General features: G+C 38.0%; 1 protein-coding gene across 6 annotated transcripts in view; it reads left to right on the top strand.

Annotated features, from left to right (window-relative positions):
* The window catches only part of PTPRZ1 (protein tyrosine phosphatase receptor type Z1), a 159653-nt gene that overhangs the window by 137212 nt on the left and 4071 nt on the right, over nucleotides 1-18370 (top strand). For all 6 annotated transcript variants that reach the window (XM_017666193.3, XM_017666192.3, XM_073238527.1 and 3 more), the window contains 10 exons: nucleotides 1348-1430; nucleotides 2752-2886; nucleotides 3471-3605; nucleotides 4476-4639; nucleotides 6267-6402; nucleotides 6704-6850; nucleotides 13184-13277; nucleotides 13578-13651; nucleotides 14935-15063; nucleotides 15843-15989. In XM_017666193.3, the coding sequence (XP_017521682.3) occupies nucleotides 1348-1430; nucleotides 2752-2886; nucleotides 3471-3605; nucleotides 4476-4639; nucleotides 6267-6402; nucleotides 6704-6850; nucleotides 13184-13277; nucleotides 13578-13651; nucleotides 14935-15063; nucleotides 15843-15989 (1244 nt within the window). The remainder of the gene's footprint in view (nucleotides 1-1347; nucleotides 1431-2751; nucleotides 2887-3470; nucleotides 3606-4475; nucleotides 4640-6266; nucleotides 6403-6703; nucleotides 6851-13183; nucleotides 13278-13577; nucleotides 13652-14934; nucleotides 15064-15842; nucleotides 15990-18370) is intronic.

The raw sequence follows: 18370 nt of genomic DNA, 5'->3' as shown, positions 1-18370 counted from the left end.
CAGCAGCCTCAGTGCAGCTGTTCCAGGATCTTTGTATCAGGGAATGAGACTTGGGTTAGATAATATATCGCATTATATCACTCCAGCTTAAATACATTCTGCAACTATTGGTATCTGTTTCCTTTAAACAAAAGGAACTCATATTTTAAATCCAGTCCTTTCTTCAGGTCCGCTGGACTGCAGTCTGTTCTAAAGGTTTGTGTGACTATTTATATTCCACAGCCCTATTTCCATTTGAGATCGACCTACTTTTAGGTGAATTTACTAACCAAGTGAGATTTTCTTCAGACTTTATTTTCACCTTCTGCTCTTTTCCTCTCTGTCTTGCCATTCTTCCTGGGGTCTTAAAAAGGGTTAGATGGATTCCTTCTTTACTTTTATTTCCTCTTAGCTGTTCTCTTTTTCTATTCAATGAGCATCTATCTGACTCTTTAATGCAAGTTGACATATTTTTTTCCTATGAAATTACCATCTTTGTTCCACCTTCTTGCTCATAGTTTGGTCTGTATTCACTTCTTCTGAAAAGAATAAGCAGTCTGCCCTGTGAAACTGCCAAGTTTCCTTCTACGAACACTTCCCTTTCTTATTGTGTAGTCCCTCCAAATAAGTACTGTTTCCCTGTAGACCTGAAGTTCATGCCAGACTCCCCATTTCAGTATACTTGCATTACCCCAGTACACTGTGTCTGAGTTACCGTAGTTTTCAGCCCCGTTCAGTTGACGGTGCAGGACCTGCACCCTGTGTTCTTGGACACCATTCTCCCACCTTCCTTTCTAGCGGCAACCTCTAGGTTCTTCCTTGGAAGGGTTGTTTGCTATAACCATTCACAGAAACTTCCGGGTCCCTCCTGCTGCCTGGTCTACTTCCTCTTCCTCCATCAGCCTCCCGTTCAGAGCATCTATGTTAACATCCTTCCTTAGCTTTCTGCACCCCCGATCTCCCTTCTCTCCTCTTCAGCGAGGCTGCGCTGTTCACAGCCCAAGTGCCTTCCTTTAGAAATCCACCTAGGATGCCAACGTTGGGTTCCAACCTCTATGAAATGCTTATTATCATCCCAAACCAGCACACTTCCTGCCTTCATCTCACCTCTCTTGACTCCTGAACTTCTCTTTCTGTGTATCTGTCTATTCTCACCTTCTACATTAGAAAGCTTCTTGAAGGCAGAAGCTCTTTTTATTTTTACCTCTATCTTTGTTATCTCTGTATCCCCCAAAAGCCAACTAAAGTAAATTATATTTGCACTGATTTAAATTGTATTTGATAAATCATTATGTAATATAAGTGACCTTTATGCTGAAAAGCAGCCCATGCTAGAGAGAAATATTTTCTTTTCTTTTTTTATTACAGATGATCATAGTAGGGTTAAGCTTGCACAACTTGCCGAGAAAGATGGCAAACTGACTGATTACATCAATGCCAATTATGTTGACGTAAGCATGTCTCAATTGAAATGTTTGTGGAAATCATATTAGATTATGAATTTATTACAGCATTGTGTTATACATATACTAGTGCTTGATACATGTTATAGATAATAAAAAAAATACAGATCAGCAGGAAGATATCACATGACTCAAGGATTTCAGATTGAATAACACTGAAGCTGTTGTACTTGGTTCACCTCTTGGATGAGAGAGGGAATTCAGTTTAATCATGTATGTTCAATGTAGAATATATATACTTATGTATGTATGTATGTATGTATGTATATTCAGGTAGGTTTATAACTCCTTAAATGTGAGGGGCCAGACAAGTGCTTCTTTTGAATGGCCCATAGGTCTTAGCAAAATTCTGTGTAGGTAGCAGATGATCAGTAAATATTGACTGAAAAATTCCCAACTCTGAAAGACAAGCACATGATTTCTAAACCAGGTGTCAGCCTTTATTGTCTCGGGCAATCCTCAGGGGACCCAGCTTTGCAGAACTTAGTGGAGATCTCCAGGGACTAGAGAGCAATGAGTACCTTAAGAGCTTTCCACTGTGGCTGGTTATTTTCCTGACACTGACCCGACAGTGTAGCTGCCTTCAGGCTTATTCTGTGTGAAACAGTTAATTCAGAGAAGTGGGTACCAGATGCAAGTATACAGTGGCTTTGTTACCGGCAACCACTTCCTGCTTCCAGACGAGGCAATGGGTCTGTCAGACCAAACCCGGGTTTTGAAGTTTGAACTGGTTTTGAATCTCAGCTTGGGATTCAACTCCAGCTTTTGAAAACTTGAAAAGCCACTTAACTCCTCCGAGTTTCAGTTTCCTTTCCTCTTCCCCAAATCAGGGATGATGCTTCCATTTTCTATATAAATTACAGATTACGGCTAATGTTTATGAAGCATCTGAGACAATAGTGTGTGTTCAGTGAAGGAACAGTTTAGCATTACCACAAAAAAGCAGATAAGGAGAAAACACCAGAGGTTTCCTAATTTTTGTAGACAGCTGAGACCCAGTGTCTCAAATACATTTCAAAGCAGCACAGTTAAGGATCAGCATAGTAAATAGACTTGGATTAAATGCACACGGACTAAAGGTACAGAGAATAGTGGCTGTGTCAAAGCACAAACAGCTCTTTTTCTCTTTCTTCTGTTTTAAAAAAATCATAAAGAGGAGTCGCTATCTTCAGTAATACTGCCAAGTTTCTTCAGCTTTGCATGTTTCCTTTTGCAAGGAAAGAAATGTGCTGACCTTAAAAACTTAGGTATCACAGTATAAAATGGCATACATGTCAGTTAGCAAGAAACATTTGTTATGTTTCTTCAGGGCTACAACAGACCAAAAGCTTACATTGCTGCCCAAGGCCCACTGAAATCCACAGCCGAAGACTTCTGGAGAATGATATGGGAACATAACGTGGAGGTTATTGTCATGATAACAAACCTCGTGGAGAAAGGAAGGGTATGTAGGTGACCTGTTACGGCATCCCCAAAATAGTGATCAGAAGGGCTTTACATTGATTTTAATTAGGAAGTTGCTTTTAATTAGCCATAGGAGGCAGCAAAAGTTACAAAAGCTCATCAGAATTCCTTTCTCCTAAGTATGACAGCTACCAAGTATGTCCACATTACAGGTCAAAAAGTCTCACTATAAGTCAAGCTGTCTCATATCTGAATGCATTCTATGTACTGTGAGAAAAAGTAAGTATGTGGGGGCTCATTGAAAAGTGATGCAGAGCAAAATAGACTTGAATTCATGGGAGCTGGATTCTAGCCCTGACTTTACAGTGTCTCAGTACATCTGGCCTCAGTTTCCTCATCTGAAAAGGGTAGTTTAGACCAAATCATCTCCAGTTTCCTTCAGCTCTGTGATTCTATTTCTGGTCTCCTCTACGACTAATCTACAGTCACCTTGAAAGGAAAGAGTTTATAAGAGTGAGAGAGTCCACTCCCATCACTGTCTCAGACCTTTACAGATTTCAGGGATGACTCTTACCTTGAGCCTGTGTATATATGGAAATAGCATTCTTACCTTCTCTTTCGCAGAGAAAATGTGACCAGTACTGGCCTGCTGATGGTAGCGAAGAATATGGGAACTTTTTGGTCACTCAGAAGAGTGTTCAAATGCTTGCCTATTATACCGTGAGGAATTTTACTCTAAGAAACACAAAGATAAAAAAGGTGAGTCCACAAGTTATGGACGTCATCAATAGAGTAATACATCCAGTCTTTTTGAGGTAACTGAACAGTACAACCAAGACAAGATAAAGACATTAAGAGTTCTTATCACAGCCCCAGTTCTTCTATCAATCCCAAAGGTTTTTCCCAAATCTCTAAATGCCAGCCATAGTTTGACAGCCCGACTGGTCACGTGCCTGTGGTGGCAGAGTCCCTGCCCCATGTGATTCACTGCACATCAGACTAAAATGGTGGAGATTGACATAAGGGAAGAGGCAAAAGGACAATGACTTAGATATCTGGGTTTTCCAGATGTATATAAATAACTAAAGAGAGGGAGACTGAGAGAGAGAGAGAGAGAGAGAGAGAGAGAGAGAGAGAGAGAGAGAGAGATTGATTTCTGTAAGGAATTGACTCCAGGCTGGGAATTCAAGCAGTTTTTATGTTGAAGTCTTGAGAAGAATACCTCCTTCTTTAGGAAACCTCAGTCCTGCTCTTAGGCCTTCCACTAATTGGATGAGGCACATTCATGTTCTGAAGGGTGATCTGCTTTACTTGAAGTCTATTGATTTACATTATCACTCACATCTAAAAAATACCTTAGCAGTAACATCTGGTGTGACGGGTGTTCGATCAAACTACTGACTGCCACCACAGCCTAGCCAAGTTGACACATAAAGGAACCATTACAAATAACAGTATACTTTTTTTCTTCATTATGGACCACCAGCATCAAGCTACAAGTCCCATGTTGATCTTCCAGGACCTTGTGTGTGTGTGTGTGTGTGTGTGTGTGTGTGTGTGTGTGTGTGTGTGTGCGCGCGCACATGCATGTGTGTGTGTGCCTGTTATTAGCTGTCTGGACTCTTGCAGGGCTCCCAGAAAGGAAGATCCAGTGGGCGCGTGGTTACCCAGTACCACTACACTCAGTGGCCTGATATGGGGGTGCCGGAGTTCTCACTACCTGTGCTGACCTTTGTGAGAAAGGCATCCCATGCCAAGCGCCACGCGGTGGGGCCTGTGGTCGTCCACTGCAGGTGAGTCTCCGAGAAAGGTTTCTAACCCCACGGAATTGCCTCTGCTAACAAAAAAGGGAATCAGCAGAACAAAAGTTTTGCCAAAATGGGAATGATTTCGTGAAGTGAGGGGAATGAAACTACATGTGCATTTTCATTGATCCCTAGGAGATGAGTATGCCTGATGCAGAATTTGATGGCTAAATAACTCAAAGCACTAGGTATTTTTATGATGCTTATTGTTCTCTTTGCTGAATTGAATTTAACCTAAAATTGTGTGAGGCAGGAGGAACAATGTTTTGTCATTAAACATCTGTTACAACATAATGTCGTTGGGTAAAAATGCTTGAGATACGTCATCTCTTCCTAGGAGTTAGCTGTCTGTTGTAGAGTTACTACACCAGGTTCACCTTGGAGAAACTAAAGCACACAGGTGTGCGGAATTTGGTAAAATGCTTTGAAGTTGTTTTTAAACCACTTGGGATCAAAGTCCCTTTTTCATTTTCCTGAGTTCTTTCCAATGTAACACATCCAAGACAACACATTCAAATGTGTGATCAGGCATCATTACCCAAGTACTTTAATTACCAAGACTGGGTTGATGAATATAAGTAACGACATTTCAAAGAAAGAAAAAAAAATACTTTCGAAGTTGTAGTATTTTTCTGTTAAAATAAAAACAGCAGTTAACATTTACTGAGCACTGAGTCTGTGTCATACTCTACGATTACAAAAATCAATTGATTTCTGTGTACAGTATTTTGTCAAGCAGGGTCTGTGCTTTTACAGAAGCAAGTGTTTTCCTTTGATATACAGCTTAACGGACACGTTCTAATTACCTATCTTAGGAGTTGTCTTTAGACAAAGTTACGGAGACCTTTCTAGAGTTTTTTCATCTGTTTGCTTGATGATAAGCTGAGGGAAACAGGAAGATGCAAGAAAAATAGCTCTGAAGGTCAGGGATTATTTCTTAGCAATTGGAGAAGGGCCTGGTATTGTGCAGAGCAGGTGCTCATTTTCCACTGTAGCACTTGGTACTTGCGGGAGCATCTGAAAAGAGTCCCTGCCTATGAATTCTGTGCCTCTATAGAGGCTTTGAAGAAGTCAGAAGATAATGGCCCTTTAGAAATGACAGAAGTTATGCTTTATTCCTCATGATCTCACTGGAATGATGTTTTCAGCTGAAAGCCTTACCAAAATCTTTTTCCCATTAACACGGAAACCTTTATACACATGTTTACTTGGCAATACAGACCCAGGGACCTATTTTTTCCAGTGTAGGGTGAAGCTGATGCCTTCATTTTCCTCAGATTAAATGTCTACATGCTATGCTCTGATATATATTTTCATTGTATAATATATGAGTAGTAACTGTAATCACTGAAAAGAAAAAATCTCCAAAAGAAATAGGTTGCTTTGCAGTTTGACCTGTAGCAAAAATTTTTTCAAGGGAACTTCTTACTGTTATTGGAGGCATATGCTTTATTGTGGAACTGTTGACAGTTTGGGATTGCTAAATTATTTCCTATGTGGCTCATTTGCTTGGGCAAGAAGACTAGTTTAATTTTTGAGACGATCAGTAGTGACCTGTCTTCAAACTGATTTTGCGCTTGACATCACAACAGCTATCTCTTTTTGTTCTCTTCAGCGCTGGGGTCGGGAGAACAGGCACCTATATTGTGTTAGATAGTATGCTGCAGCAAATTCAACACGAAGGAACTGTCAACGTATTTGGCTTCTTAAAACACATTCGTTCACAAAGAAATTATTTGGTGCAAACTGAGGTATGATAAAAAGGAGAGTTTGTTTATCTAAAGGTTGGAAATGTCCCTAAAACGCTAAAGCTGGTTAGACCAGGGTTTCTATTACCAGGTTTATTAGTCTCATAGGGCTGTTGTGATAAAGTGCTACCAACTGGGTGGCTTAAAATGAGAGAAATGGATTGTCTTATAGCTCTGGAGGCTAGGAGGCCAAGTCAAGTTGTTGGCAGGGCCTTGCTCCCTCTGAAACCTCGAGAGGAGGCTCTCTATATGGATCCCATACAAGGAAAACCTGCAGGTAATGTTCTTGTCCTTGTCTCGCCAGGAACAGTATGTCTTCATTCACGACGCACTGGTGGAGGCCATCCTCAGCAAAGAGACTGAGGTGCCCGACAGTCACATTCACGCCTATGTCAACACGCTCCTCATTCCTGGGCCAACAGGCAAAACAAAGCTAGAGAAACAATTCAAGGTGAGCTCTCTTGGAAGCCTCTTAGGTGTCTCCACAGAATTGAATGTTTCTGCATCTTCTCCTTTGAGTCAACAAGGCCGTGGCGTTGAAGCAGTGGCTTTGTATTGTTCTTTAAGTAGGCAACAAAGCCGTGCGGTGAATTTCAAGGAGAACCTTCATTTGGAACAGCAAGAGGAAAAGTTCTCAGAAGCCCTAGACTAACTTTTACAAATGCAGACTTGGTCCAAGAAAGGAGGCCACAGAGCATAACAGAAGGAGCAGACAGAATTTACAATACAGATGCTTTAAGTGCTCTTTTTACTTTGAAAAAAACTAGACCACTCGACCATGAGTGCCGTGGTGCAGGCTATTTATTCGTGCTGCTCTTTGGAAAAGTCTGTCTCAACTTGAAGTCCCTGGACAAGAATAGGCCACACCAGAATAAAGCTTCTTCAACCCCATTTTCTCCCGCTCACCCTGTCACGAGGCAGTGAACCAGGGAGGAAAGCAGGTTTTGTTCGATATTGTACCTTCTGCAGTCCTAGCTCTCTGGTTTGCAGAAATCAGTAAGTGAAGAATTCAGAAAGTAGATGTTACTGGGCCCTCCAGTTGGGCTGGGGGATCTGCAGAGTCCTGGCTTTCCAGAGGAATGGAGGCTGTTATCTTGTTTCACCTCATTTCCATCCTAACCTCTTACTTCCCAGGATTCTTAGACAAAACTGAGCCAATTTCTGAAAAAGGAATATCTAGGAAAAATGGGAAAGATCCTGGCAAAACCCAGGAGAGTTAATGTTGTGGGTTTTTTCTCCCTTCTCACCCAGCCTACAACAAAGAAGATCCTAGTAACAGTGAATTCCCTGGTTTTTGCCTTCTCAGTCAGCACCTTTTGTGCTTTTGGAGAAGTAAAAGAAAGATCAGGGGTGAATGCTGAACTTAGAACCTGCTCTCAGGAGGACACAAATGTTTTATTCAGTCTAGCTTATCTGAGGCATAAAGAAAGACTTTAAGGAAAGAAAAAGTATGCAGTTCAGCTTCTAGAAACAGACCAAAGAAGTATAAAATATTAACAATAGATTGTTAGGATACCTTTTCCCTAAATTAAAAAATATATATAAGCATTACCATTTTAAACAGAATTCTCCTTTAAGGATGATTTGCCTCATGCACAACTGCATAAAAGAATTTACGTGGCTTATACTAGTAACTGGATCAAAATGGAAATAGCAATTATAAGCTCAAAATTTAATTAAAAAGAAAGATATTTGACTATGTTTCCTGTTAACATATTATCTAGGGAAATATAGAGGTATGTGTATATAGAGGTATACTGTCCTATAAGACTTAAGTCATTCAAGTTTATAGAAAAATTCCTTTGAAATAAATTATTTATTCATCAACTATTTCTGGGTAGTTATCCAAAAAAATGAAAACACTAACTAAAAGTGTCCATCTTTAGATGAAGAGATAAAGAAAGTGTGGTCTACATACAACAGAATATTATTCATCCATAAAAGAGAATGAACCTTTGTCATTTGCAACAACATGGATGAAGCTTGAGGGCATTTTGCTAAGTGAAATAAGTGAGACAAAGAAAGACAAATACCGTATGATCTCTCTTACGTGTGGAATCTTAAAGATTAAAGAAACAAGCTCACAGATGCAGAGAACAGACTGGTGGTTTCCAGAGGCAGCAGGGTGGGCAAAATGAATGAAAGGGGCCGAAAGGCACAAACTGCCAGCTATCAGATAAATCATGGGGATGTACTGTCCAGCATGGTGGCTATAGTTAATAATGCTGTATTGCATATTTGAAAGTTTGTGAGAGTACCTCTTAAAGTTCTCATCACAAGAAAAAGATTTCTGTAACTGTATGATGATGATCCTAACTGGACTTATTGTGGTGATCATTTTGCGGTATATACAAATATGGAATCATTATGTTATACGTCTGAAACTAATATGATGTTATTATATGTCAACTATACCTCAACCAAAGAAAACATGTATTTATCAGACACCTACCACATGCCAAGCTTTTGTGTTAGATACTAGGATACAAACATGAATTTAAAAAAAAAAAAGCACACTCAGCCCCTACTCTTAAGGCACTTAAAAGTAGTGAGACATACAGATAAGGAAACAGATACTAAACAGTGGGTAAGTGCTATTATAGAGGTAAAACAGGCTGATGTGGGAGTGAGATAAGGGTGCAACTCATCAGGAAAGAACTGCATGGGGTATATTTAAAAGTTGAGCACAGGGCTTGGTGACTTATTTGACTTGCTCTGAGGAGAGAATAGAGACAATCCTTAGTAACCAGATCCTAACTTGGGCAACTGGGAGGATGTTGTATCATTCGCTGAGATTGAAGACTCAGCAAGAGAAGGTACATGCTTGCTGGGAGTGGTGAGGGAGGGGATGGTGAGATTTGTTCTGAACCCACCTCATCTTAGGTACTTACAAAGTGTTCCTAAACATGTGTTGTCAGCAATTAAAGACTCAGTCAGAAGTATGAAAGAGAGGCCTGGCTTGGAGAAATGAAGTTGGGGGTGATCAGCTTAGAGACAGTTACTGGAAGCCCTGGAATTGGATAAGGTAGTCAAAGTGAGGGGTTTAAATTAAGAAGGCTTGGAAAGGAACTTTTAAGAAAAATAATAATTAAGCAATAAATGACCAGCCCACCAAAGAAAAAGAAGAGGGCATCAGAGTATAGGAGAAAATTTGGGACAATGAGATATGAAAGAATCCAGACGAAAATAGTGTTCCAAGAAAGAGCAAATGCACAAAGGTGGAATATGCTAATGACATCAAATGTGAAAAGGACAAGGAAGGACATTGGATTTACCAGAGAAGTGATTTCAGGGTTACTGAGGCCATATTATAGGAAGTTAAGGAGAAAATGGATTTGAGGGATTAAAGACCACAATTAGACAACTCCTTAAAAATGTTTGACTTGGAAAAGGATGATATAGATAGCTGCTAGGAAACTGAAGCTGGAAGGTAAGAGAATTGTTTGGTTTGTTTATTTGGGGTTTTCTTGTTTATGTTTTACTGAGAGACATCTGAGTTAGTTTAAAAACCTCTGGGAAGAGATTCATGAATGGGAGTGCTGGGGAAGGGGAGGACAGATCACTGTAAGGAGCAGAGGCCCTGAAAAGTGCAGGGCCAGGATTCAGGACACAGGTAGAGAAATCAGATGCAGGAATCCCTAAGTAGCTGTGACATCAGGAAGTGCATGGGCGGGCTCCAAGGCTGGAGGCCGAGGGAGGTCTCTGGGGCTTCTACCCCCTCTGTGAAACAGGAGGCGAGGGTGGTGTGTGTGAGTGTGTGAGTGCCTGTGTGTGTGTGTGAGCGTAGTGTGTGTGTTTGTACATACATTGTTAAATAAAAGTGTTCAATAGCTGCTGAGAAGAAAAGGAGTTAATCTCAGGGAATCTATATCATACTAGCCATATTCTCAGAACCTAGTACAATAAAATTAGAAATTGACCATGAAAACTTGCCCTAATAGAATCCGATATTTGGACAATAAAAATGCTCTTAAGTAATTTCTACATCAAAAAGGAAATAATAAAATCTTTCGAATTAAAGGTCAATAGAAGCACCACTAAGCACAACTTGTAGGATACAGCTGAAGTTGTACCTGGAAGGAAGATTATAACCATAAACATATGCATTTGAGAAAAAAAATAAAAACAAGTGAAATAAGCATATCATATAAAAGTTAGAAGAAAAACAGTACACCCAAAGGAGACAGAAGAGTTGTAAGAAATTTAATAACTTTCCAAGTTAAATAGAAAGTGAATTAAATGAGTTGCAAACAAATGCAGGTATTGTTAAAGACTGATAAAACAGACACACTGGTGAAAGAAAAGGAAGGAGAAAGTATGCATGCACAAATATTAAGATAAAAAGCAGGGACATAATTATAAATACTTTGGAAATACGTAGAAAGTTTAGAAATATTTTTCTAAACATAAAAACATACTGTCAACATATTTGTGAAAATAAATTTGAAAACAAACATGAATAATTTTCAAGAAAAATATAAGCATAATATACTCATAAAGAACTGGAATATCCAACTAGATCAATCACTATTAAAAGAATTGTTATCAGTTGCCAAAAATCTCACTTCAAAAATACAATCGAGCTTAAAAGAATTGTCAGTTTTCTCAAACTTTTAAGGAAACGAAAATTCTAAATTTCAGCGTGAAATATCCAGATAGAAAGCAAACTATTTTACTGGGCAAGTATAAGTTTGATACCAAAACTGTGCAAGTATAGTACAAATAAATGTATAGGCAAATCTCATTTATGAACTTAAATGCTAAAATCCTATTTAAAATATCAGCAACTCAAATTCAGCAGTGTATTTTTTTAAATATCATGAACAATTATACTTCAAAGCTCATTTCAAAAATGCAACCATAATTTAACATTAGAAAATGTGAACATACTTAGTTATGAGAATTGTATGGCCCTCTTAAAAGATGTAAAAACTATAGTCAATAAAGTCCAGTATTGTTGCAACAAAAATTCTTAGAAAAGAGAAATAGAAGGAAGTTTTTTGCCTTATAGAGGCTGTCTACCATGAAACTACAATAAAAATCATAAAGAAAATTTAAACTTAGAAATTTTCTTAGTAGATTTAATAAAAGGCAAGAAATGCCATTATTGACACTGTTAATCAACATTGTACTGGAAGTCAGGTTAAATAAGACAAAAATAAAACAAAATGTACAAAGGTAGAAAAGGATTTGCAGGTGGTACACCTGTCTATGTAGAACAGCAAGAGAAACAAAAGTGAAGATATCACTTATTAGAACTCAACTCTTATTACAGTTCAACAAGCATATATATAAATCAATAACATTGTATTTCATTAGTTAAAATTATGAAAAACCGTAAAGTCTCAAAAGCAAACATAACAAAAGTACAATAAATCTATAGAGAAAAATCATGAAACTGAATTGAAGAGCATAGAATTAGACTTAAGGAGAAATACAATGATGGATGGAAATATTGTGAAGATGTTGATTCTCCTTAAATTAAGCATGAAAGTCAGTACAGAACCAATCAAAATCCTAGCAGAATTTTTCATGGGAAATTAAGAACTGATTTAAAAATTAACATTTAGAAAAATGAAGAGCCAAAATATCCAAAGCAATACTAAAAGAATAAAGACCAGAAATTGTTGTACTACATATGGAAGACTTATTATGAAGGTTTAATAACTAGTATTAAAAAACAGAAAAATCAGCCAAAGCAAAAGCATGCATATGTGGAAATTGTTATGTGATAGATATAACACTACAAATCAGTGAGAAAAGGGGACTCATCAATAAATGACACAGACATTTTCCGTGAAGTAACAAGTAAAATTAGATCCCTACACATCTCTAACACTAAAATTATTTAAGGTGGATAAAGTACCTAAAGGTGAAAGCAAAGTTTTATAAACATTATAAGAAAATATTAGCAAATATATTTTGAAAACATCAGGGTAGAAAATGACTTCTTAAATAACATAATTTCAGAAATCTTAAGGAAAAAATTAATTGGCTGTAAATGCGTGATTAAAGAGAACAAAGATAATATCAACTTTTTTAACAGAATAGATTTACATTCAAGACATCAAACTCCCTACAAATTAATAAATGACAATGAAGTAGAAATATGAAAAGACAGTCATCAAAGAAGAAATCTAAATGGTTAATGAACACTGAAATTCACAAGCTCACAGTAATTAAGGAAATGCAAATCAAAACCATGGTCTACCACTTTTTCATCTATCAGACTGTCAAAGATTAAACACTGATGACTCCTGATTTTCTTTAGAAACCCTCACATGCCTGCATATTAAGAAATTACAAAGGCTATTCGTTGCTACAAAGTTTAGAAAGGCAACCTTAGAAATAACCCTCAACATTCACTAACTGGGAAGAGATAAATAGCAAATAGATTATTCATGTAATGGAGTACAGAAAGACTGAATAAAATCCAACCATATACGTATATATGTACACACACACACACACACACACATCATGCAGTTTATTCCCAATTGCAGCATGGGATTTATGTGGAGGACTTAAGAGAGTGCACACCACACAAGAAGCCAGGAGGAGGATCCTTCCAATGCTGAAAATCAGACTACAGCATGTTCTCTACTTCTTCTGGCTATTCTGGTGAAGAACATAGATATGCTAGGGAGTTATTTTCTTGGAAAATAAGTCAGATATATTTATATTTAGTATCTTCTCTTGGTTGGGTTGAGTGTCTGTGTATCTGTGCATGCATGTGTTTGAACAACTTAAATGAAATTATCTGTGTTCTGACTCCCTTTTTCAGCTGCTGAGTCAATCAAATATACAGCAGAGTGACTATTCTACAGCCCTAAAGCAATGCAACAGAGAAAAGAACAGAACCTCTTCCATCATCCCTGGTAGGTTAGGCTGAATCTTGAAAAAAAAAATGATTTGGAGGCTAGTTGACAATATTTGTACATCTTGGGACAAAAGCAATACACTCATATTTGTCTAAATATGCCTGATAACATAGCTGTTAAAAAGAACTGTTAAACCGTGAAGTCTCATCTAAAAGTACAAGCTACATGAAAAAAAAAATGCTTAAAGGTCAAGCAAACTCAATTTGAAACATGCAGCTGTGTTTTTCAACCAGTAATGGAGGGATGGGGTAGAGTGCTGTGTGCATGATGGTTTACAGTGAATATTCTGTGTTCCAGTGGAAAGATCAAGGGTTGGCATTTCATCCCTGAGTGGGGAAGGCACAGACTACATCAATGCCTCCTATATCATGGTAAGTCAGAGGACTCACTGGGTTGGTTGCCTACCGGCCTGTAGGCACCAAAACCAGCATGGGCTGCCTGGAGCAGTGGTTGCAGACGTAGGCAGCACCACCGGCAGATGTAAGTCAGATCTGGTGACTGTGGACCCACAGCAGCAAACAGAGAACCAGCATTCCATGATATGGGCTGGGATTGGAGAACCTAAAGCAAGACAGATGAGTAAATGCAGGACCCAAACTCACCATTCAGGACTGATGAGTAGGTACAGAACATACGCTCACCCATATAAGGCGCTTCACTTCACCAAAGGCAGAGTGCCGAGCAGATGCAGGCCCAGCAGCCTCAGCAAAGCCCAGTCTCATGGGCATCCCCACTCCGGGTTTGCAACATGGCTCTTACCCTGGAACCTGGGCTCCTTTGGGGACCTGAATATCTAAGGATACAATACTTTCCTTCTGTGTTTGGATCTTCTTTAGAGGGGTGAAGGCTTTAGTAGCTTCACCTTCATTTCCAATGCAGGTCAGCAGTCACAGCTTGGCTGCAGATGAAAGGGCCCTAAAATTCATGCCAAAACCACGGTTCCATTTATCCAGCAAAGAGCATATTTAGGAATATCCATATCCATCTAAATACATGCCATTCTTCAAATGAGCCCATGGGGATAGGAATAGGAGCTGAGAGGCCCCAGAGCAGAACTACCTGAGCCATGATTTCAGTAAGCGACAACAGGGGGACCATATTAATGCAATGGCAGGAGCTGTCAGGTTTCTGCAGCGAAGTCCGCAAGGTGCTTCCCTGATTCCTTCCTGGAGGGGCAGCCGGGTGTCTGGACACTAACAGTGTTCTGTTACCAATAGTAGGAAATCTGGTACTTTGCCACTGGAACATGTGGAAAGTGAGAAATAAAAACTCTCCTCTAGATTTCTACTCTGCTACTGTAGGAGACATGGTCCACAGAGCATTTTGATAAATCAGCTTTTAGAGCTGATAGCCATGTATTGGGCACAATGCTTAACTGCTTAAGCCTCAATTTAATCCATAAAGTGGGGCTTACAGTACTATCTCATAGTACTGCTGTTTGGAAGAAGTGACTTAGGAGGAAGAAAATGCTTAGTTTTGTACACAGGTATATAGAAAATGCCCCATAAACATAGGCTATAACAGCCATGTTATTTATAGATACAACCTGAAATAGAAAGACTGCCTTGACCTAAGATCTGTTTGCTTATAAATGTGTTTTGAATGTTTGAAGTCATATGCCAGGCCTCTCTCTACCTTCTCTTTGGTTTTGTAGGGTTATCATCAGAGCAATGAATTCATCATCACCCAGCATCCCCTTCTCCACACCATCAAGGATTTCTGGAGGATGATATGGGACCATAATGCCCAGTTGGTAGTTATGCTTCCTGATGGGCAGAACATGGTAAGTCCCTCAGGTCACTTTTAGTACTTTCCTTAAAGGAGATATCACAACAGGCAGAAGTCTAGCACACAAAGTGCTTTTTTTTACCAACTATGAACTGACATTACCTGAGTTGCACCACATCTACTCTAGGAACCTGGTTTGGTTAGGCAATCTCCCAGGTGTGAAATTGCTAAAACTATAGTTTTAAATAAAAACAGGTTAAAATTAACTTAACTTCAAGCATTTTGCAACACCAGTTAAGAAAAATTAGTATTATAATGAGGAATGAAGTCAGTCCATCTGCTGTTTACTTTTTTTAAAAATAAAACTTTTTAGGATATCTGGAGATTCCCTCAGTTTATGGGGATCCTTAGGAAAAAAGAAAAAAGACCAATTTCATTAAGGCTTTGCATATTCTTGACTTTAAGGCTAATGTCTTGTCTGTAATGCTAGAATGACCATTCTAAATGACCCTGGAAATAGTCGAGCTTTTAAAATCACTTGACTCTTCTCCACACAGTTATCAACTGTAGAAGCTACAACTTCCCATTTTTATTAATAAACTAAGAAAGCAAAATAACAAAACAATAGTCTGGTTTCTTAAGTGTAATATTTTATCCTTCATTGAGTATTTTATACAATCTGGTTTAAGACTCGAGTTTTTAAGAGCAAATTTTGAGATTCAGAGAAAAATTTGAGTTGAGTTTTCTATGGCAACCAGCTAACTTCATTTCACACTCTGACTTATTAGATATTTTATTAAAATCTAGAATTTTCTTTGATATTTAATCCTCCAGGCAGAAGATGAATTTGTTTACTGGCCAAATAAAGATGAGCCTATAAATTGTGAGACTTTTAAGGTCACTCTTATGGCTGAAGAGCACAAAAGTCTGTCTAATGAAGAAAAACTTGTAATTCAAGATTTTATCTTAGAAGCTACACAGGTATGGATACAATCTAAGTGACAAACTTTTCATCTTAAGTACGTGTTAAATGTATGCTGATTTAAGGATCTTTGCTAGAAATAAAAAGAAAAAAATCTGATTTCTTATAAATACAAATTACCCAACTTACCATACTTCTCACTTTCATTTTCAAAATCTTATATAATCATTAAACAGTTAATCATCACTAAACTACACTGTTTCTGGTTACTACCCATACAGGAAATCAAAGATTTCTCTTTTATTCCAAAGCTGTTGCAGATAGAACTTAAGTTGCAAATAAACACACTAAAAAAATCATAATTTCATTGACCTTAATTATCCTGTTTTAAGGCAAGTCCTTACTTGTATTCTCCTAAGTGAAATGGAAAAAATATTACCTACTAATATACACTTACTGCTTTCTACCAACGATAAATGAAGAAATGCTTTTAAAACATGCAATACAATGAACTAATTTTACTATACTCTTGTTTATCTACAAGGCATCCATCTGAATTCTTTGTCAAGAATTACTTATATAATTACAGTACAGTCCATAATTTATTGTACAGCTACAGTAAAATACTAAAGATACTAGTAATGATGAATAAGTCATGTGATATTCAGAGTACCTTCTCAATCAGAAAAAGATTAAATCCTGCTTTAGGTGGTGTAAGTGTTTCACTTTAGTGTAATTCTGATGCTGGTAAGCCATATAGGGTATATAAGAAGATTCACTATTCCCCAGAATATTTGAATGATGAAAACATACACGTTTGATAATGCAAATAGAATAATAGTGTAAGCAGTATATAGCAATGGAATAGTATCCAACTTGATTAAAAAAAAAAAAAAAGAACATTGATTCCAGTCCCACTGATGGCCTTAGGAGAGTGACTATTCCTTATTTATAAAATGAAAGGTAGAAACCAGAAGAATACTGTGGTCCCTGAGAAGACTTAACACTCCGTGCTAATTTCCACCTGCAAGTGCTCCCTAAACGCTCCAGAAGCAGCCATTCAGATCTGTCGGTCTCGTGCTCTCCTCCCATCACTTTCTGTAAAAAGTTTATTGTGAAAGCAGTATTCACTAGATACCCATGATTTTGTCTTACTCATTATCCCGATTCTGATCATGTCTAATACCTACCTTAGGCTTGTATAACCGGCACAATTTTTCTTCTGGTATTATGTAGAAAATAAACTACAGAATAAGCATTCATGATTGATTCCAATTCAATTCAGCATGTGTCTTCTAGGCAAATCAGCCATAATGGATACCTTGATCACTCAGGAGTCCAACAGAGGGATGGGTGGTGTTTCTAAAACAAGAGTCAAGCAGGAAGGAGAGACTGAAGTGGGAAGTTCCATAACTTCAGACATGTCTAGGCAATTTCCCACAAAAAACCCATAACATTTGAGGTTGGTAGAGAGGTGAAGGCTTATTATGCTCTATAGACCAGGATTCATTTCAGTGTCCTGGAGGTTTGGAGTAAACTACTGAAATCACCAGCTGGGGGCTTTTATTTATTTATAATAGGACCTATTTTTAAACTTTATTAAAGATTGAATAGATTAAAGATAATAGTCATAAAATATGTACAAGATATGAAAATAATACAATGAGTTCAAGTAAAGGAACACAGCCTTTACCTTAGGAGTCATTCACATGCCCCCCCAAGCCCATTCCATCCTTTCCTCCCAGCAGATGTAGCCCCTTCCTGAATCCATGCTTACCCCTCTCGCTCTCTTGATTTACATTACAATTCATCTTTTGTCATTGCATTCCTTAACACCACGTTGTAAACTTTTGATGATTTTTTAACTACATATAAATTATATTATGTGTCTTTTTCAGAGATTTTTCTGTTTTCTGCATCATTATGTCACTGAGATTTATCTATGTCATTGAGCATAGTCCTAATTCATTTACTTCCACTGTTTAGCATTCCAGTTTGTAAATATACTTTTTCCATTCTACATTTGTGGGAGTACTTGTTTTTGTTTGTTTTGTGTTGTGCTTTGTTTTGTTGTTTCTCTGTTACAAACAGTGCTGCTATGAATATTTTTTTTAGACACTTGCACAATTTTCTCACGGTATACCTGGGAATTCTCCTGCTGGGCCATCGTGTATGAGCATCTTCATCTTCCTTCAACTTTATTAAGTAGTGCCAACTATTTTCCAAAGTGGTTCTGCCAATCTGCTGTTTCTGGAATCTCTGTCTTATTCCTTTGGTCTCTTTGTCCATCTACCTGCCAAAATTATAGGTCTCAGTTCTTCTAGTTTATAACTTCTTGACCTCTAATGAGATAATCCCCTATGTTGTTTTTCTTGTTCAGGAGTATCTCGGCTATTTTGGACTTTTGCACTTCCATGCACCTCCATGTAAAATTTAGGCT

The sequence above is a fragment of the Manis javanica genome, chromosome 6 (genome assembly GCF_040802235.1).
Source record: "Manis javanica isolate MJ-LG chromosome 6, MJ_LKY, whole genome shotgun sequence".
Lineage (NCBI taxonomy): Eukaryota > Metazoa > Chordata > Mammalia > Pholidota > Manidae > Manis > Manis javanica.
Note: the sequence above shows the minus strand (reverse complement) of the source record. Positions and strands in the feature narration are given on the sequence as shown.